At 36.9% G+C, this 21,623-nt stretch overlaps 3 protein-coding genes across 3 annotated transcripts; 2 read left to right on the forward strand and 1 right to left on the reverse strand.

Annotated features, from left to right (window-relative positions):
- Positions 1-1,239: 1,239 nt before the first annotated feature.
- Positions 1,240-3,317, reverse strand: LOC130504345 (eukaryotic translation initiation factor 2 subunit alpha homolog). The gene is made up of 7 exons (XM_056998960.1): positions 2,861-3,317; positions 2,458-2,514; positions 2,299-2,385; positions 2,070-2,216; positions 1,882-1,986; positions 1,641-1,739; positions 1,240-1,546 (listed from the first exon to the last, which is right to left on the reverse strand). The coding sequence occupies exons 1-7, from the start codon at positions 3,239-3,241 to the stop codon at positions 1,391-1,393; spliced, it is 1,032 nt and encodes a 343-aa protein (XP_056854940.1). The 5' UTR covers positions 3,242-3,317; the 3' UTR covers positions 1,240-1,390.
- Positions 3,318-4,378: 1,061 nt separating this feature from the next.
- On the forward strand, positions 4,379-6,232 carry LOC108846626 (exopolygalacturonase-like). The gene is made up of 4 exons (XM_018619839.1): positions 4,379-4,525; positions 4,616-4,927; positions 5,385-5,903; positions 5,999-6,232. Exons 1-4 carry the CDS (start codon positions 4,379-4,381, stop codon positions 6,230-6,232), a joined length of 1,212 nt encoding a protein of 403 aa, XP_018475341.1.
- A 4,822-nt stretch (positions 6,233-11,054) lies between these two features.
- Positions 11,055-12,708, forward strand: LOC108846634 (exopolygalacturonase-like). The gene is made up of 4 exons (XM_056998961.1): positions 11,055-11,201; positions 11,306-11,617; positions 11,851-12,369; positions 12,475-12,708. Exons 1-4 carry the CDS (start codon positions 11,055-11,057, stop codon positions 12,706-12,708), a joined length of 1,212 nt encoding a protein of 403 aa, XP_056854941.1.
- Positions 12,709-21,623: the final 8,915 nt, after the last annotated feature.

Here is a 21,623-nt window from a genome sequence, read left to right on the forward strand (position 1 = left end):
AAGTTTTGTTTTCTGGAGCCTTATTTATTTTTAATTTTACTACTTAGGATAATTATAAAGAATAAAAGAACATGAATGATTTTTATGTGCTAACCCCTAATTTTACGTGCAGGTTTAGCCTATGCTTTAAGTTGGCGAGGCGAGCTAAAGCGACGCTATAGCTTTGAGGCGACTTTGACCTTTCTGTCACTTCACGGGTTGAAGCGCTATTTTAAACCCAGGGGGAGACATGTGTTTACTGATTTCTCTTTGTTATATGAGATGTTACTGATCATTTGAAATGGAAGCCCATTTATTTAAGAAAACAAACAAAAGCAATGATTCTTTTATGGGAAAATGTTAAATAAATCCTCAACTTTGCGATTTGGACTATTATAATCCCCAGCTTTCAAAATAACCACAAAAGTCACACATTTATTATCAACTATCTAAAAAACCTCTAATTTTTCGTTGAATGAATCAATTTAAACCCGGCGTTAATTATATTGACAGAACATTTAAACTCAGTTAACTCTATTCGTTAATCACAACGTCGCAGTGTTTTGTCAATTAAAAATCACATCTTCTTCTTCTTACCTACATCGTCGACTCCACTTTTTCTTTTCGATCCACTTTTGGCCCCAATGGCTTTGGATGATTCTCCGAGAAACTCACCACGAGATTGTCCCGATGCTGCTGACATAAACGCTACATAGTTGGCACCACCGAGTTTTTCTTGTCGAGACTTCTTGTTCTTTTGATTACCCATCTCCTCTCTCTACGATTTGGTTCGTCGAAGATTTTTGGTGATGGTTCGTGTTTTAGGATTCGTGATTGAGAGAAAACCCCAAATTGATTTGAGAAATAATGAGAGGAGATGTGTTTTTTTAATCGACAAAACACAGCGTTGTTGCGGTTAACGACGAGAATTAACTGAGTTTTAGTTAGTGTAATTAACATCGGGTTTAAATATCCATTAAACGAAAAATTATAGGTTTTTAGATAGTTGATAATAAATGTGTGATTTTTGTGGTTATTTGAAAGTTGGAGATTATAATGGTCCAAATCGCAAAGTTGAGGATTTGTTAACATTTTTCCCATTCTTTTATTGATATAGTGGAAATAAGAAAGCCAGCAGTAGATGCTTGCACTTATTCTGTGACTGATATCGTTTCTTAAACTTGCAGTAACACAATTATATTGATTGATTTAAACCAAGGCAAAGTGTTACGTTGGTAATGGAGTAACTGGGTAACAATGTTTAACCCAAAAAATAATCAAAGCTTTATAGGATCATGAATGTAATGTTTGATACTTAAAACCCCTCAAACGGGTGAAATAACATTCGTATCAACAACAACAACAACAAAAAACAAATCTTTTTGGTGGTGTTCTACTTTAAAAGAAAAGACTACTCAATGATTCCTGCGCCACCATCGATATCAACTTCGCCCATCCCCGTGTCTTCTTCCTCTTCTCCACTTTCTTCATCCCCGCTGATTTCTTCATTGTCCATTCTTAGCTTAGCCATGTGTTCTGTCAGCATCTTATCATCTCTTTCACTCACCTGTCAAAACCATAGATAGACAAGAGATAAAAACTCTTACAAATATAGGTAAGCAAGTTCTTGGGATGGTTCAACACTAAAGAAAGATACTCACAGCTCTAGGTGCCTCCTTAATGACGAGCTTGCCTTTGTGTTTGTCAATTGTCTCAGTGCAAACTGCTATGGCCTTCTCTAGAATTTCAATCCCTTGTTCCTGTTATTTACATTATAGATAGCCTTAGAAGATCAGGAAAAAAAAATGGGACACAAGTAACAGAGCATAGCATTCAAACTCCCTAACCTTGTCAAGAGTAGTATTGACCAATCATGATTTTCAAGATAGAAGATTCCCTAACCTTGTCAAGAGTCTGAGTAGTAAGGACATATAGAGGTGGAGCAACCAATTTAATCTTAACAGGACAGTCTTCGTTTCCAGCAGCTTCAGCCTTTTTCATGGCTTCCTGAAAAAACGCAAGTAAGTGTTAAGAATCATTGTTGTATTCTTTTCATATGTTATATAAATAATCCACAAAGTGTTTACGACCTTAATGTGAACAACACCGTCAAACTGAAAACATTTCAATTCGATATCAGCACGGATTTTCATTGGCTGTGGTGTCATTCTCCTCCTAATGTTCTTCACAAGCGCATCTTTCACTTCTTCCGTAACAGCAGGTACAACCCTGGTCACCTGCAAAGAAGAAGGCTAGTATCATTAGCATCAAAGGAAGTTTCTACTAACAACTAAAACAAAACAAGTGAAAAGTCTATACCTCCTGCCCATCAGGCCCAACTTCTTTGATCTCACGGGTGAGGGAACCCAGCACAGAATCAGGATCAGTCACTAAGACCTTGAAAGCCTGAACAAAAAGAAACAAACAAAAACATTTGAGATGGGGATGCAATAAAAGGCTATATTAACAAGATCTTACCTCAAAAGCATGACCATGTTTACGGTACAAAGGCCAACCAATGTTCACATACAACTCCTGCAAAAAAAATAAAAAAAACTCACATCAATGTATAATCAAGGGTTACATCAGTAAATTATAATAGCTGCAGATGCAGAGATCTAATTACTAAGATATAACAGTTTCTAACTCGCAGCATCACCACCACACAAAGAAAGCTACTTTACACTAGATAAAAGAATTTGTACAATCAAAGATTACATCAGAAAACTATAATAGCTGTACATGAAGAGACCTAATCACTAAAATATAACGGCTTCAGGTCTAACCATAACAACATAAAGGTAGCTACTTTACACTATATACAGAATCTGCACAATCAATATCACTAAAAAGATCCGATTTTTTTTATTTTATTTTTTACCTCCAAATCAATAGAAAGCGTCTCGGCAACATGACGCATGATAGAATGCACAAGCTTGCTCTTGTTATACCTCTCTTCACAAGTCTGTATATCCTCCTCGCTAACCCTGCGCTTGCTCAGATCGATGTACCCCTTCTCCTTGTCCACACGCAGGACCATGACGGGCTCGATTCTCCCGACCTTGATCAAGCTGCTCACACTCCGGATCCGACGGCGGGAGAGCTCGGAGAAGAGGATCATGCCTTCGATGTTGTTGTACTCCAGGAGTGACACGTAGGCTCCCATGTCCGCGATGTTTTTGACCTGGATCATTACGGCCATGTCGACTTCGGGGTACTTGGATTCGTACATCCGGCACTCTAGATTCGGAGGAGTCGCCATGGTTGAAAGAGGGGAAATGGGAATTAGGGTTTTACGCGACGGAGGGAGTAATCAATCAGAGGCAGATAAGAGACGAGGAAGACGACTTGAAACGGCGTCGTTTTAGATAACTCGGAAGGTGAATACGGTGTCGTTTAGAGGCTAAATTTTTTGGTTTTATTTTAACCGGATCATATGATTGGGTTTGAGTCAACATTTTTTGGTTTAGGTAAAAAAAAATTATATCGAACCGGTGAATCAATATTTGTAAGCTTTTTTGGTGTACTTGGATAGGACCACAGGCTGAACAGGTCATCATTGTGGGTTCTCGTACCAGGATTCAGTGTCATATAAGTCTATGGCTCTTGCAAAATTAAAAAAAGTTATACCTCACAAAATCGAAAAGGCTGCAGAAGCATCTGATTCGAAACGCCATGGTTTCTATAATCTTTTTTAACCTATTCTCAAGTCATATTCACATGCCTATTGAATAAGAGACATTTGGGACCTTGGATGATCTCAACTTTAAATGCAACTAAGCTGTTGCTTATGCCGATCCTCTATGCATCTAGTCCAGGTATAGCAAAAGAGTACTTATGATCCATTATACTGACCAAAAAATATAGTTTAAAGAAATAGCTACCACGATTTTTAGGTGTTAACTACCTAGCCATTATCTTTGGTATATATGGTTGAATTGAAATTATCATTACGTTTTTTAACTTAGTAGTTAATATAATTATACATGAAAAATCATGTGTATATGGAAAATAATGTGCATATATATGTATAATTTAGTTTCTTGGTGATGATTTAGCGTTGTTTACAAAGAATCATATATAATGGAATTATTTCAAAACCAAGCATCAGCCAAAACAATTTACTGTTAAATACCTAATTGAATGTACGTTTCCAAAACAATAAATAATCAACCAAAAACAATGCAATAGTAACAGCCGAATTTTAGCCGATGATTACTAATTATCTAACGAGAATCAAGTTCTTGTTTTTAAAAACAAATTTATTCTAACAGTTCATTGGTAACACACTAACTCTATATAACACAGATACTGTAGATCAACACTTCTCATTGTGTCTTGAACGCATTTAATAATAAAACAAAATCTATATTTTTATATACCCTAACAAAATAAGAAGATGGCTTGCCTTGCTTCTGTGTTTAAGGCTTTGTGTTTGTCTCTCTTGTTCATCGCCGCGGTTGCAAGTCGTCCGACCAACAGGCCAAAGGTTTTTAACGTCCAACGCTATGGTGCCAAAGCTGACGGAAAAACTGATAACGCCAAGGTATGTGTACATACAGCCAATAGTCCAATATAGAAATGCACAAAGACAACCATTTAATCGGTTTTTTTTGTTTTACTTATCCAAAATTAGATGTTCACAAACATATGGAAAAGCGCATGCACAAGGAAAGGTGGTAATAGCAAAATATACGTACCGAAAGGAACATTTTATCTCGGTGGTGTAGAGTTCGTAGGGCCATGCGCAAATCAGATTGAATTCATTATCGATGGAACTTTATTGGCTCCTTCAAACCCTAGGAACATTAAGAATGACACATGGATCAACTTCAGGTACATTAACAATCTTATTATCTCCGGTGTCGGTACACTCGACGGCCAAGGGAAAGCATCTTGGCCACTAAATGACTGCCACAGAAACCCCAATTGTCCTAAGCTAGCTATGGTACCACTTCTTAATCCTTTTACATATTGCTTTATTATATGATTTGACTATGAAAATTATGTAATTCAGTTATTTTATGTTACACGGTGAGTTTGTAGATTTAATTATTTAGATACAAAACGTTATGGAAACGAATATCATTTTGAAGAAGATAATATCCACATAACTACACATTTTAGACCATGCCATTGGTAAAGTATTTCAATATGGAGTTTCCACTTAAAATTATATTTTAAGCTATTGATTATGTTAAAATATTTTTAAAGAGTTGCATGCAGTACCAAAAGCCAGTAGAGTATCTACTAAGATATATCAGAAGTTCTAATTATTTTAAAAACTATGTTTCACTTTTCTATTTTTATCTCTTTTATTTTAATCTTTAGATATCCAAAGAGTGCTTTTTATTCAAGTCACCAAATATGTCTTGCTAAACTTTATTATTCTCAATTTCTCACAGACCATGGGATTTGCATTCGTGAACAACTCAAGAATCAATGGGATAACATCACTCAACAGCAAAATGGGACACTTCAACTTCTTCTCCGTCCATCACTTCAACATCACTGACGTCACTATAACAGCTCCCGGCGATAGCCCCAACACCGACGGGTTAAAGTTTGGGTTCTGCAGCAACATTAACATCTCCAAGACACACATTGGTACCGGAGACGACTGTATCGCCATCCTTTCCGGAACCACAAACATGGATATCTCTAATGTCAACTGTGGTCCCGGACATGGGATCAGTGTTGGAAGCTTAGGGAAGAACAAAGAAGAGAAGGATGTTAGTGGCTTAACCGTAAGAGACATAGTCTTTAATGGCACAAGCGATGGTATTCGGATCAAGACTTGGGAATCTTCAGCTTCGAAGATCTTGGTTTCTAACTTTGTGTACGAGAATATTCAGATGATTAACGTCGGAAACCCTATCAACATCGACCAGAAGTATTGTCCTCACCCACCCTGTGAAAAGAAGGTGAACTCTCTACGCAAGATACAAGATTATATAATTCTTTTCTCTTACTACAACAAAAGAAAAACTAAAAGTTGTGTTTCCTAATTTTTTGTCAGGGAGAGTCGCACGTTCAAATCCAAGACCTTAAGTTAAAGAACATATATGGAACTTCAACGAACAAAGTGGCGGTGAATCTACAATGTAGCAAGAGCTTTCCATGCAATAATGTTGAGCTAACTGACATTAACCTAGAGCATAAGGGAGTCGAGGGTGGTCCTTCCACTGCAGTATGCGAGAATGTTGACGGTTCTGCACGTGGCAAGATGGTTCCTCAGCATTGTCTAAACTGATTTAGCGATACATGGGAAGTTGGGAACAATGACTATGTGTTGTATTATTTTATACTTCTTTATATGTTTTTGTATAATTTCTAATTGGTGTATATTTGCTATTTCTTTCTTTTTTCTGCTAGTTTATGAAAGTTTTTCATCGGTGCAATAAAGAAGTGAATACACTTTGTGTGTTTTTCGTCTGTGATCTTATTTTTCTTTTATAGGAAAAAGGAGTACAATCTTTAGTAATCATACCTAACTGACGATCGAATATGTAAAACTACAAGAGCAACACCGTCTTAATTCCAAGGAAATATCCTATAAATAATAAAATGAATTATATTATATTATATTTTGTTAGGTATTAAAATTTTAGAACTATAATCAAACAGAAGATTTCTCTAAACAAAATGGGATGTAGCAAAGGGTGGATATCTTCAAAAGTCAAAACTATATAATACTTACATCCAGATATAGCAAAAGAGTACGTACTGATCCACTATACTGACCAAATATATTAGACCTCATAAAAAACAAAAAAAAATATCGTGAATATAATTATTTGATATTAAGAAAAAGAAATTGAATAATATGTGAAATTTATTCAGAGAAAGTTATTTTTTACAGACTTGAAAAAACAGAGCACAAATTTCCAATTTCCTATCGAGTGGCCAGCGGGCTTGAAGAATTGTTCTGTAACATCGAGCCCTGCTTGAACCCAAGAGACACTGATTTCGAATCTGTCTATCAATAGTTTTTGATCACCACGGAGGCTAGAGTTGGTGAATCTCCATGCCTACGGTTGTTTCGTTCTCTCTAGACTGTGTAGAGAATCACTTGGAAGCTATATCTCAAGAGATAGAGCTGTATCATCGGCTGAGTATTATCTGATAATAACTCCCTGATGTCTTGCCACCGAGAAGAGAATCTGGAAGGTATAATCTTGTGAGTCAAGTTCCGCCATATCCAGTGGCGGAGCTACCCTTAGGGCAAGGGGGTCAAATGACCCATGTGGTTTTTTCCAAAAAAAAAATTACATGTATTTTTTATAAAAAACTATGAAAATATTGCAGTATTAGCCATTATGACCCCTATAATAATGCTAAACTACAAGGTTGACCCCCATGTAAGAGTAGGCTGGTTCCGCCACTGGGCCCATATCTCTTGGGAATAGCTGCATTCAAAGAACAAATGTTCTCTAGTTTCCAGTTGATGTTAATATAGAACACATCCAGGGTTTATTCCAGAGTTACAGAGGAGCATTTTGTCTCCAGTGGACAACCGATTATGCATCGCAATCCAAACCATGAAACTGTATATCGGAGTGGAGGAAGGGAACCAGACAGTAGAGTACCAGTTAACTTGCAGTTTTGAGCCACAAATGAGCAGCCATGTGTTCTTTGTGCTTAACCTCAGTTTGAAAATATCCAGATTATACTTTCGCACAACAACATCTTCTCCAGTGGTCATCTTAGTCCTCTGCTTGTTTAATGCTTCATCAATCATAATGTAGATATCATATCTATGCCGCCGTTGACGACGAGCCATATCAGTTGGTTAGAGAGATTCCCATGTCAATACAACCCCTTGCTCCCACAATATCAAACAAGCGACCCATATCAGACCATGCATCGAACCAAAATGAGGTTCCTCGCCCATTGTTAACTTCAGTGCGATGAAACTCCTTCACTTTATCACAATACTTCAAAAGTTTACGCCATATCCATGATCCCAGCGTTGAGTTTGAACGAACTGCCCAGAATGTCTCTCCCTTGAGTAGGTACTCTTTAACCCACCGCGGTTTCAAACAACAAATAGAATTAACTTCTTTCAAAGGCCATAGCCCCAGACTTCCTTCTTCTATCTTTGTCGTAACCACCTCCCAAGTAATCTTTTCTTTTCTAGAATTCAATTCTGGACCTGACCAGAGAAAAGTTGAACACAGACTATAATCTCTATCAAACATTCTCCAGGAAGACAAAATGATGACATCCAGAAGTTTACAATGCTCATGAGTACAGATTTTATGAGTTGCAGTCGTCCCGCCCTAGATAAAAACCGATTTGTCCAGAGGCTTATGCGCTTTTTTATCTTCTCAAGAAGAGGCTGATAATCACTTTTGCCCATTCTCTTTATCAAGAGCGGTAGATCAAGATATCGAACAAGTAACATGCCAACATCCAAGTGGAACTGATTCTGTATTGCCTGACTATTTTCCTCCTGCATCCCACCCAGGGGCGAATCTACATAGCCCAGGAAGGGTGCAACTACCCCACAAAAACTTACAATTGTATTTATTTGCATTAGGTCACGTAGAAATCTTGCAGCTAGGTTAGCTAAAATACTCTCCTTGCCCCCACTAAACCCAGTTTCGACTCTCCCCATGCCCATTTTATTCACTGTTTTTATATTATTTTCCTTTCTTTACTTTTCTAATTTTCCCTTTTCTGTGTTATATCTCCGTTCTTATCACTTTGTGCTCCTTGAAATCCTTTTTGGTCATCTACTCTTTTCATTTAATTAAATTTTGTTTTAACAAATAGTTCCAATTTTTTTTTGTTAAAATTTTTTATTTTTTTCTTCTTTCAGTTGTTAAACATTAATGTAGCTGTATTATTTAGTTATTTTTTTCTTCTACATATTATCTTTATTAAAAGATGTAAAACATAATAATGTAAAGTATCAAAAAAAAAATTATGCCCCCACTCAAAATATTTTCTAGATCCGCCACTGATCCCACCACATTGATAGTTGACTTCTCCACACTCATCACGAGCGCTGAGATGTTTGCAAAGTTTTCAAAGACATCCAAGATGCTTTGTATTGAACGGGAATTACCATATGAGAAAACAAGAATATCATCTGCAAAACTCAAATGAATAAGGCTTAGAGCATGATTATCAGTGACACAAAATTTGAGTCCCTCAGATTGTTAAATTAGTATTAGTGATGTTAAGGACAAATGGAAGGACAATTGTGAATGGTTGGTTTATTGGTGGGACTTTGTTTAAGTCCTTAGATAATTTTTTTACTATTTTGATGTTTTTGTTGTTTTATTAGAAAAATGGTAGTTTTGATTTCAATTTTTCCCAAGAAAGGAGAAATGATGAGCGAAGGTAGAGATGAAGATGAGGAGTATGGGAAGCTTGTCTGTCCAGGTTGTGGGATTTTTATGCAGGATGATGATTCTGATTTGCCTGGGTATTATCAGAAGAGGAAGGTCACTCCAAAGATCTTGGAAGAGGTGACTGAAGATGAACAAACACCATCCATAGCTCGACGTTTGAGAATCCCGTTAATGACTTCTCAGAAAACAGTGTGCTTGCTACCTGAATTGTAAAAGAAAATGAAGGGTGAGAGCAAGAGATACAGTTCCCTCTGAGCCTGAAATTACGGAATGGGAGAGAGTTAATCTCCAGGCTGAAATAAGTTGAAACTGTCATAAAAACAAAGAGAAATCACGCACCTGAATTAGGATTTTTTCAAGATGATGTTACAACCAGTGATCATCGCGTTCCATAGTACCCGTTCTCCTTACAACCAGTGATCATCGCGTTCCAAATTGCGACGTCGTCTCTCTCCGGCATTTCGTCGAACACTTGGAAGGCATACTCGATTTCGCCGAACTTGAATCGGGAGAGAAGCGTGTTGGAGACGTGGGAGTGACGGAGTAGACCCGAGCGGATGGCGTAGGAGTGGAGTTGGCCGCCGGAGACGGTGGGGTCGCAGAGGTGGGAAGCGGCGGTGATGGCGGAGGAGAGGGTGTACTGATCTGGTTTTGGAGTTGTGCGGCAAAGAGTTTGAGAGCGTTTGAGTTGGAGCCGGAACGGATGAGAGTGGTTAGTTGGCTGTTGAAATCGAGCAAAGTAACGCTAGATGGAGGAGAACGACGAAGAACGAAGACACCCTTCCTCTGTTCTCTCAAAAGCCAACACGTGGCAAGGAGGGACGAGTCAAGGACGTTTCTTATTTAGTTAACGTCCTTCCTTTATTCCCTTTTTTTTTAATTTTATCACTTTAAATACTAAGAACCGGTGTTTTTGTTACCGATAATGATGGTCTTAGGTTCTTGCATTTGGGGTTATTTTAAAAATCACTATTGTTGTTTATATTCTTATTTATATAAAATTATGAATTTTCTCATAATGTTGTCTCTAATGGTTTTGTTATAATTTTGTTTTTTTTTTTTATTATCATTCGATACTTAGCAATAAAAATATAATACAAAACTTTTGTGTGTATGTGTGTTTTTCATTTAATAGATTTCAAGAATTTTATAAGTATATGTGGTATTTGCAAAGTTGAGTACTATGAGTAAAACTAAAAAAAATATATGTCCCATTGATAAAATATTTTATTAGAATAATAAAATCAATGAAAATTAAACATTATGAATAATAAAAAAATTTACATGGAATTTAAAAGTCTTTAAACCAATAACAAATGATTCTAACAAGAATTTTAAAATTCATAAATTAATAACAATGGAAACTCTAAATTTTCTAAATCAGTTAATATTCAACCACCAATAACCCCCGGTAAGATTCTGTTTTAAATGAGAGAGCAAAGAGAAATCAGATAGCCATATATGTACATTTCCGTAACAATAAATAATCAACTAAAGCAATACAAAAGAACCAGCCCAATTTTAGGCGATGATTACTACTTAGTAACAAGAATCAAGTTCTTGTTTAAAAAAGTAGATTTATTCTAACAGTTCATGGAAACATATCAACTCTATAGAAGCAGATACAGTAGATCAACACTTCTCATTGTGTCTTAAACACATTTATTAATAACACAAAATCCTTACTTTTATATAATATAACAAAATAAGAAGATGACTTGCATTACTTCTGTGTTCAAGGCTTTGTGTTTGTCTTTCTTGTTCGTCGCCGCCGTTGCAAGTCGTCCGACCAATAGGCCAAAGGTTTTTAAGGTCCAACGCTATGGTGCCAAAGCTGGCGGAAAAACTGATAACGCGAAGGTATATACATAACCAATATAGAAACACACACAAATACACATTTTACCGATTTTTTTGTCCAACAATTTTCGGTAATTTCTTTTGTTTAACTTGTCCAAAATTAGGCGTTCACAAACATATGGAAAAGCGCATGCACAAGGAAAAGTGGAAATAGTAAAATCTATGTACCCAAAGGAGTGTTTTATCTTGGTGGTGTAGAGTTCGTAGGGCCATGCGTAAATCAGATTGAGTTCGTTATCGATGGAACTTTATTGGCTCCTGCAAACCCTAGAGACATAAAGAAGGACACATGGATCAACTTCAGGTACATTAACAATCTTCTTATCTCCGGTGCCGGTACACTCGACGGTCAAGGGAAACAGTCGTGGCCACTAAACGACTGCCACAAAAACCCCAATTGTCATAAGCTAGCCATGGTACCATTTCTTGATTGTTGTCGCCATTGCTTTATTATATTACTTTACAATGAGAACTATGTAATTAAATTATTTTCAACTACCCGTGAATTTATAGATTTGATTATCTAGATACAAAACGTTATTTAAAAGGGTATATAAAGTTTTGAAGGAGGCAGAATCCACATAATAATCTGTCTACATCTTATATTCTAGTCAGCTAGTATTTTTAATAAATTTTGTTATTTTCATAGACCATGGGATTTGCATTCGTGAACAACTCAAAAATCAATGGGATAACATCACTCAACAGCAAAATGGGACACTTCAATTTCTTCTCCGTCCATCACTTCAACATCACTGACGTCACTATAACAGCTCCAGGCGATAGTCCCAACACCGACGGGTTAAAGTTTGGGTTCTGTAGCAACATTAACATCTCCAAGACACATATTGTTACCGGAGATGACTGTATCGCCATCCTTTCCGGAACCACCAACATGGATATATCTAATGTCAACTGTGGTCCCGGACATGGGATCAGTGTCGGAAGCTTAGGGAAGAACAAAGAAGAGAAGGACGTTAATGGTTTAACCGTAAGAGACATAATCTTTAACGGCACAAGCGATGGTATTCGGATCAAGACTTGGGAATCTTCAGCTTCGAAGATTTTGGTTTCTAACTTTGTGTACGAGAATATTCAAATGATTAACGTTGGAAACCCGATCAACATCGACCAGAAACATTGTCCTCACCCACCATGTGAAAAGAAGGTGAACTCTCTAGTCTCTACGCAAGATACGAACTTAAATAATTCTTTTCTCTTAATACAACGAAAGAAGAAAAAAATAAAAGTTGTGTTTCATTATTTTTTGCAGGGAGAGTCACATGTCCAAATCCAAGACCTTAAGTTAAAGAACATTTATGGAACGTCGACGAACAAAGTGGCAGTAAATCTACAGTGCAGCAAAAGCTTTCCTTGCAAGAATGTTGAGCTAACTGACATTAACCTAGAGCATAAGGAAGTAGAGGGTGGTCCTTCAACTGCGGTATGTGAGAATGTTGACGGTTCTGCACGTGGTAAGATGGTTCCTCAGCATTGTCTGAGCTGATTCAACTATATATGGGAAGAATGACCGTGTGTTGTACTGTTTTATATTATCGTATGTTTTTGTATAATTTCTAATTGCGGTGTATTTTTTTTAAACTGAAATTGCGGTGTATTTGCTTCTTCTTCTTTATTTTTCTGCTAGATTGTGAAAAGTTTTGATTGCTGCAATAAAGAAGTGACTACACTCTTTGTCTGTTTTTCGTCTGTGGTAGACTTTTCGAATGTTTTTTTAGGAGAAGTAAAATCTTATTCTGTTAACTATACCAAAGAATAAAGATTATGTTAAACACTTAAACTTATAAGAGAGCAACTTTAACGTGAAGGTTTTTTCAAAAAAAAAAACTTTAACGTGAAGGTTTTTATTTCAGTATCTAGATAAAAAATAAAAAAGAAAGAAGAACTTTTTAAACACCGGTAAAAAATATGTTGTAGCTACATGTCTAACTTTTAGTGGTAATAACTTCTGTTAAAATCAAAATGTAATTATTCAACTAAATTACTAAAATCATATTATTTCATAAATTAGATATTGGAAGTGGATGTCTCTCCAATAAAGATCTCTAAAGTTGTAATGAATATCTATTACTATATAAATTCTAAAATACATATTGTTGGATATCTCAAAAATTTGAGAATTGCAAGTCTCCAACCCAACAGTTCTTCAAATAGAATTACTCTATAAAAATATTAATTACAAAGTGAGGATTATCAAATGATGGATATATTCACAAATATATTATAGTAAATATGATAACAATATAAATTGAATATTTAAACCAAAATTATTAGTTATTAGCATTATATAATTTAGAAAATAGGACTGGGATTTTAGCACAAAAAAAAAAATAGCACTAAAAATTATTAGTTTATTCACTTGTTTAGTTGGGTTTTACTGAGCTTTTGATAGTTGAGTCATCATCAATATAAAGCCCATATGATAAATCCGGGCTTTCTAATAATATCATCGTGAGGCATCATTGAAGGTTTTTTTTTTGCTAAATTATAACACCATTGGAAGTTATACGGCGTATTCGTAAGAAATACAAAGTGTAGGCGTACAAGTTAATTCTCGGTTAAATCATGAATGGCGGATGTAAACCGAAGAAGACCGAACAGTCTGGATTCCGAGTTAGTTCACAATGTGAATCACACTCAAGGTGCTCTCAGCTAAGATGGGTGTACCTGAACACACATTCGTATCAGAAATGTCAACTTTCGATGATTTCATTCTATCTTACTATGGTTCAGGTTGTCTTCTTACAACATGTTACACTTTGTGTTTCTGTTTTGCTTCTCGTTTTAGACATACGACAGTGGAGTGGCCATTGTGACTTCTGACTTTTTTTTTGGTGGAGCAGCTTTGTGACGTGTTGGTTGTCGAGTAAGATTCTTTTGGCCAGTTCCATTCACTTGATCAAGTAAGATTCAAAAAGAAAGAGCAAGTTTTTTTCTTTAACTTTTGAAATCTAAAATCCTTTGTTTTTCTTCACTTAGGGTTGCAGAGGTCCATCGCACGGTGGAACAGTGCACTCTTGTCAGAAAAATGTAAGGGGTACACTAATTACAGCACGTGGCGTTAATGTTTGTGAGTAGAAAATTGATAAAGTGACTTATATATTTGTTGCTTTTGATTTTCTGCTATGCTCTGGAAATCTTTAGAGTTTTATTAGCACCTCAATATCTTTATTTCTAGCAAGTATGGACTCTTGGTAGCTATGAAACTGGTATTTTGTGACCAATGGAAGGACTTATAAGTAAGAGAGCATTCAAAGCTTAATCTGCATTCATTGTCAGAGACAGTGAATTGCAGACTTTGTACACGTTGAAACAAATATTATTCAAGCAGTGGCAGCACAACTAGTTAAGAGTCCTAAGACCTTGATATCTGTTTGGCAAATCCTTGTCTTAAACTTTTTTCACACTAGAGTTGTTTAATTACTTATTCTATCACAACTGAAATATACATAACCCTGTTTTGTTTATAGGTGTCATCCAAAATTTGCACTGTACCTCCCAGAACACAGGTATTGTTCTCTGTTTTCTATATAATCATCTGCTGGATTTGTGTCTAAGAATAAGATCCTCAATAGGTTGTACCGTTCTCTTCATCTTGCAGAGCTGGTTTGGTTCACTACTTGATAGATTCGAGTCATGGACAACGAGCCTCATTTTCTCAGGTCAAGCTCCTGAGCAGAGTCACATCAAACCTCTCTGACACAAATCTTCGAACTTGCATTGACTCGTTCAACCAATTATTTATACCCTTTCTCTTTGCCATCATATGACTCCAAGTTATAAAAGGCGTCTCTCCTTTATATCTTGTCATGTCATTAGATCTCTTAAGAAACAATGTTTTAAGTCATTGTGATCTGCAGCTTTTCCCATTTTCATGTGATTTCTCTTTAGAGATTGTTCTCTTGACTTCTTCAGGCTGGTTTTGAAGTTATCTTAACCAGTGTGTCGATGTCTTGGACGCATATTCTTTCTAAAATATTCTCGCATGCTATATAAAAGCTTGTTGGTACAAGAATCTCCTCGTTCTTTCTAACATTTTCTGATAAACAAGTCCAGTAGATATCTTTGATAAAGTTTTGGGCCCATGTTGTGGACTAGCCTTTCTAGAGCTGGTTCTGCTAGGTGTAGACCGGTTCAGTCCCCATAAACATCTTTGCTAATGTAGCGTCTCAAAGGTGCTCAACTTTATGGTTTGTACAAGAAATTAAACATCTAGAGGAGCAGCTTTACAAGAAACATCGAACTATCGGAAATATGCGCACACATCGATATACAAGAAGCAGTGGAGGCTGTGGAGCCCACTTGGTGCTTGCCTGGCCTTCAAGGTAGTTGGCATGATCTTCTCTTTGGTATCATTAAGATGCAAGAAAACATTTTCTCCGTTAGTGAAACAACACCGGTTATCCTTTTTTCTGAACTTGAGATGCGGCCTTGCTGAGAAATTGAGTGTAAACAGCGAATTTTATATTACCTCGTTGTGGTTATGTGACAAAAGAGTTTTGACATACCGTAGAATTTATATTACCTAGATATAAGCGGCATCTAAGAAGCATTTAAGAGGTGTGAAAATTAATCAAAGGTGTCATTGGAGGTTTTCGAACAGGCGTTAAGGGGTGTGAAGAGGGGACTTTTTCCAGCAGAGTTACTGAATTTTGATTTTTTCTTGTAGCGAACTTTATTTATAGTGATTTAAGGGAATTATCGATAAATATGAGGTTCATATATTGTGGGAGTTTGGAATTTGGGCAGGGTTTTATTGTGCTCGAAGTCATGGACCTGTAATTTGTCTTTTACGACAGCAGGTGCCAACATTTACTGTGTTCTCTTGGTCTACGAAAATGGCTGATTTAGATGATTATTGGGTTTGTTTTGACATGTATTTGAAACGACCAAATTTTGTTATATATCGTTTCTTGTATGTCTGGGAGGTATTTATAAAAGGCAGGAAGTTGGAGTTTAATTGGGCTTATTTGAAGGGTCGGGATTGTTGGTGGTTGGTTTGGTCCATATATGACAGACAAATTGGTTTATTCATCATATTACAAAGGGATTATATCGGATTGTATGGAAGTAACGGGTCTCCTCATGCCCACTTATTCATGGCTCAGATGAGCAAGATCATCTTTTTTTAAATGAAAGTAATAAGTTGGAATTGTAGAGGGATGGGCAGTAAATGGACCATTAGTTATCTTAGAGAAATATGGCATCAATATAAGCCAGATTTTCTCTTTTTATCGGAGACAAAGCAAGATTTTGCCTTTGTCCAAGGATTTCAAGCGCACTTTGGGTATGATAACGTTGTGACGGTAGATCCAAATGGATCAAGTGGAGGACTCGCGTTATATTTTAATAATGAATATCAAGTCAAAGTGTTATATTCCAGTCCTAGGATGATTGATATAGAGGCTGAGACAAAGGGGAAGAAAATTTTTATGACTTTTGTTTATGGAGAACCAGTTCAGAAATTGAGAGACCAAGTTTGGGAAAGATTAACTAGATATGGAATATCAAGGGACGATCCATGGTTCATTATTGGTGACCTGAATGAAATTACCGGAAATCATGAAAAGGAGGGAGGTCCACTCCGAAGTGCAGACACCTTTGTGTCCTTCAATAACATGATTCAGAATAGTGGACTAATGGAATTCCCGGCAAGGGGTAATAAATTATCTTGGCAAGGACGCAGGAAAGTAAATGGTAAAACAATAATGATTCGTTGTCGCTTAGATCGCGCACTGGCAAACGAAGAATGGCACTCCATGTTCCCAAAGTCCCATACGGAATATTTAAAGCTAGTGGGATCCGATCATAGACCGATCGTCGCCTTTCTCGAGGATAAAGTGGCTAAATGCAGAAGACAGTTCAGGTTTGACAAAAGATGGATAGGACAGGATGGTGTTTTGGAATCTATTACCAGAGGCTGGACAAAAGAGATAAGGAATCCGGTAGGGAATTTTGGGGATGTTGTGTCAAAGATTACCAACTGCAGACATGAACTTTCAATTTGGCGCAAAAATAACCCTCCGTTTGGGAAAGATAAGATAGCTGAATTGCAAAAAGCATTGGAGGAAGTGCAAACAGATGATAATAGATCTCAAGAGGATATTTTGGAAGTGTCTCGGAAGTTACAGGAGGCTTATAAGGATGAAGAGGAATATTGGCAACAGAAAAGTAGAAATACGTGGAATACGGCAGGGGATCGTAGCACGAAATTTTTTCATGCCTTAACAAAACAACGGAGGACCCGAAATCGAATAGTGGGCTTATACGACAAAAATGGAAATTGGGTAGTTGAGGATAATGGAATCGAGAAGGTTGCGGTGGATTACTTTGATGATATCTTTACTACTACATCACCTAATGATTTTGAGGCGTTTCTAGAGGAAGTTCGGCCCACTATCTCTCAGCAAACGAATCAAAGGCTTATTAGAATTGCCACGGAGGAAGAAGTGCGTCAAGCACTGTTCTTGATGCACCCGGAGAAGGCACCGGGGCCAGATGGAATGACGGCACTTTTTTTCCAACATTCTTGGCATATCATTAAAAAGGATATTCTGGACTTAGTAAATAATTTTTTGACTACGGGAAAGTTGGATGGACGTCTAAATGTAACAAATATATGCCTGATCCCTAAGACGGAAAGACCGACAAGGATGACGGAGCTTAGACCAATAAGTCTTTGTAATGTTGGGTATAAAATAATATCAAAGGTGTTGTGTCAACGGTTAAAGGCTTGTTTACCTGGTTTAATCTCGGAAACACAGTCGGCTTTTGTGGCCGGGAGACTGATTTCTGACAATATTCTAATTGCTCAAGAGATGTTCCATGGGCTTCGGACAAATAAGGCGTGTCAAAATAAATTTATGGCCATAAAAACGGATATGAGTAAGGCATATGATAGGGTGGAATGGAGCTTTATTCGGGCTCTACTCACTAAAATGGGGTTCGATCAACATTGGGTTCAGTTAATGATGGAATGTATATCTTCGGTTGAATATAGAGTTTTGTTAAATGGGCAACCGCGAGGACAGATTCTACCAAACCGAGGGCTACGTCAAGGGGATCCCTTATCCCCTTATCTATTTATTATGTGCACGGAAGCACTAATAGCAAATATCAAAAAGGCGGAAATAGACAGAAAGTTGACCGGAATAAAGGTAGCAAGGGCTTGTCCTTCAATATCACATTTGCTTTTTGCAGACGATAGTATTTTCTTTTGTAGAGCACGAAAGGACGAATGTGAGACTATTTTGGGAATTCTTAAGGCATATGAAAAGGTTTCAGGACAGCAGATAAATTTTCAAAAGTCGTCAATTCAGTTTGGCCATAATATCGATGAAGTTACCCGTCAGGAACTTAGGGACATTATGGGAATTCAGAATCTGGGTGGGATGGGAACATATCTGGGGATTCCAGAAAGTCTGGGAGGGTCCAAGGTGCAAGTTTTTAGTTTTGTTCAGGAAAGGTTAACCAATAGAATAAATGGATGGACTTTTAAGTTCTTTTCTAAAGGAGGTAAGGAAGTAATTATAAAATCGGTGGCAACGGCCCTACCTAACCACATTATGTCTTGCTATCGAATTCCGAAAACGGTGGTGAAAAAACTAACAAGTGCGGTAGCACAATTTTGGTGGAGTCCTAGTGGAAACACAAAAAGCTTGCACTGGAAATCGTGGGACAAGGTTTGTGAGCCAAAGGAAGATGGAGGGTTGGGTTTTAGGGATTTCACGGATTTCAATACAGCCATGCTTGGTAAGCAACTATGGAGATTAATAGAGAAACCAAATACTCTATTCTCTCGTGTATTTAAAGGTCGCTACTTCAGGAATGCTTCACCCCTGGAACCGATCAGATCGTACTCATCTTCCTATGGTTGGCGAAGTATGGTCTCTGCTAGATCTCTGGTTAGCAAAGGACTAATCAAAAGGGTGGGATCAGGGTCTTCCATATCAGTATGGAATGATCCCTGGCTCCCAACCAACCGCCCGAGACCAGCAAACAAAAAACAAAATATTCTTCTCCCAGATCTTACGGTTGATTCTCTCATCAACGCAGCATCACGTTCATGGAATTTAACGGCTTTACAGGAAATAATGGATCCCGAGGATATTAAAATTGTCGAGAGTATACCTTTAAGCAGGGTACAAATAGTCGATCGGGATGGATGGCATTTTACAAAAAATGGAAAATATACGGTTAAATCAGGATACCAGGTTGAACGAGCATATCCAGATCGGGACAAAGGGGCAATAGAACTTGGACCTACAGTAACTGATCTTAAGGCTCATTGTTGGAAGGTGCGTTGTCCGCCAAAGATGAAGCATTTTCTATGGCAAATGGTGTCAGGATGTTTAGCAGTTCGGAAGAATCTTAGATCAAGAGGTCTTAAAGGGGATATTAATTGTGATAGATGTGGAGCACCCGAGGAATCTATAAATCATGTTTTCTTTGAATGCCCACCAGCAGTTCAAATCTGGGCCCTCTCCGGGATTCCAACGCATTACGATCATTTTCCAGGACAATCTTTATTTTCGAATATGGATTATCTGTTCTGGAGAATCAGGCCATCAATGGAAGATCAACAATTTGCTTGGATACTTTGGTATATATGGAAAGCACGAAATAATAAAGTGTTTAGCAATATGGATGTGGATCCTAGGGATACGCTTCAACTGGCAACCACAGAGGCTTTACTTTGGAATGAAGCACAGACTGAGGTGGAACAGAAGCAGAATGCTGCTACTCATACAGTGAACCCGGATCTCCCGGCTCGTTCGGGACGTTGGTGTTTCACGGATGGATCATGGAAAACGGATGATACTTTTTCAGGACAAGGATGGTACAGTACCTTGGAAGGTTTCGAAGGACTTCTCGGAGCAAGAAACACAAGAGCTAGTCAGTCACCTTTACATACAGAAGTGGAGGCTCTAATTTGGGCAATGGAGTGCATGCGGAATCTGCGGCAATATAATGTTACATTTGCAACGGATTGTCCTCAATTGGTAAAGATGGTTTCAGAACCAGAAGAATGGCCGGCTTTTGCAAGTTACTTAGAAGACATCAGGAGTCTTAAAAGGAGTTTCCATTGCTCAGAGATTATCCATATACCAAGGACGCAAAACATTATGGCGGATCGCTTAGCACGTGGTGTGAGGCAACAATCGTCGTTTACGGTCCATATGGATACAGAGCAACCAGTTTGGTTTACAGAGTCATCATGAGTCTGTAATGTTTTCGAAAAAAAAAAAAAAAAAAAAAAAAAAAGGGATATCATATGACACCCTATTGGCTTAAGTGGATCCGTGTAATAAACTTTTTTTCTGAACGACCAATTTTTAGAAATTTATTAAACTAATCACTTAAGAAGATAGGCTAGCAAAGTAGTTCTTCTTCTCTTCTTACATATGTTTTCTATGTTACATCACTCTCGCACTGAAATGCTTCTTAAGCTAAATCAAACTGCATTAGAAGCTAATATAGTAGATTGAAAATGTTTGTCCCCAATCAACTTTAAGAGAGGGAGTATTCTTCATGCTATATTTTGAGTTTGATTTGTCGTTTTCTGCCACTCATGTGGATATTGTCCACGTCAGAAATGACAAGATATAGCTACATCTTTTAAATTTAATATTGGTTTTCAAATAGTCCAGCTAGGATATGAACTAACGTTGCTTTTTGAAAGAATTTATTTATATCACAGCTATGTACGTTATCACAATCTTTTATGCATGTTATATAGATTGGAATACAAGGAAAATAGTTAAATAATAGTGGAACTTTACATGCAACATGTCACACTGGAATATATAAAACGCCAAAAATCGTATCTCTCCTCTCTTTGGACTAGTCAGAAGTTCATGTTCACATGGAAATGAATATGTTATTATATATGTTATAAATAGAGAATATGTTACTATATATATATAAGTAAAATAACACAACGTGTAAAAAAGACCTTATGGGTTTATAATTAAATAAAATATTAGGTAAAAGTGTAAAGAAAGACACATAAAAATAAGAAAGGTGGGTAGATTTAAATGTCATTTTACAAACAACCAAAAGAAGGAAAACATTAATAGTAGCCTCCTTGCCAACTTGCATCTCAACTTGCAATTCTTTCTTTCCACGAAAATGTTTACTTATATTTCGTAATTATGATAATACAACTAATAATCATATCTAAACAAACCAATTTGTTTTTTTATTAACATAAAGTGTTTATTTATCGAATATTTTTGAAAGGTGTTAAAGAATTTAGTAGCAACTTTCCGTATTTTCCTTTGCAACTTGCATGCTTTGTTTTCTTTTCTATAACAAGTTGGATTTATTACACCCCCACTTGCATTTTACGTACGATCATATACATTTCTATATATCGTCTATTCAATGTTGATTGTTGAA

Source organism: Raphanus sativus, unplaced genomic scaffold (genome assembly GCF_000801105.2).
Source record: "Raphanus sativus cultivar WK10039 unplaced genomic scaffold, ASM80110v3 Scaffold1511, whole genome shotgun sequence".
Taxonomy (NCBI): Eukaryota; Viridiplantae; Streptophyta; class Magnoliopsida; order Brassicales; family Brassicaceae; genus Raphanus; species Raphanus sativus.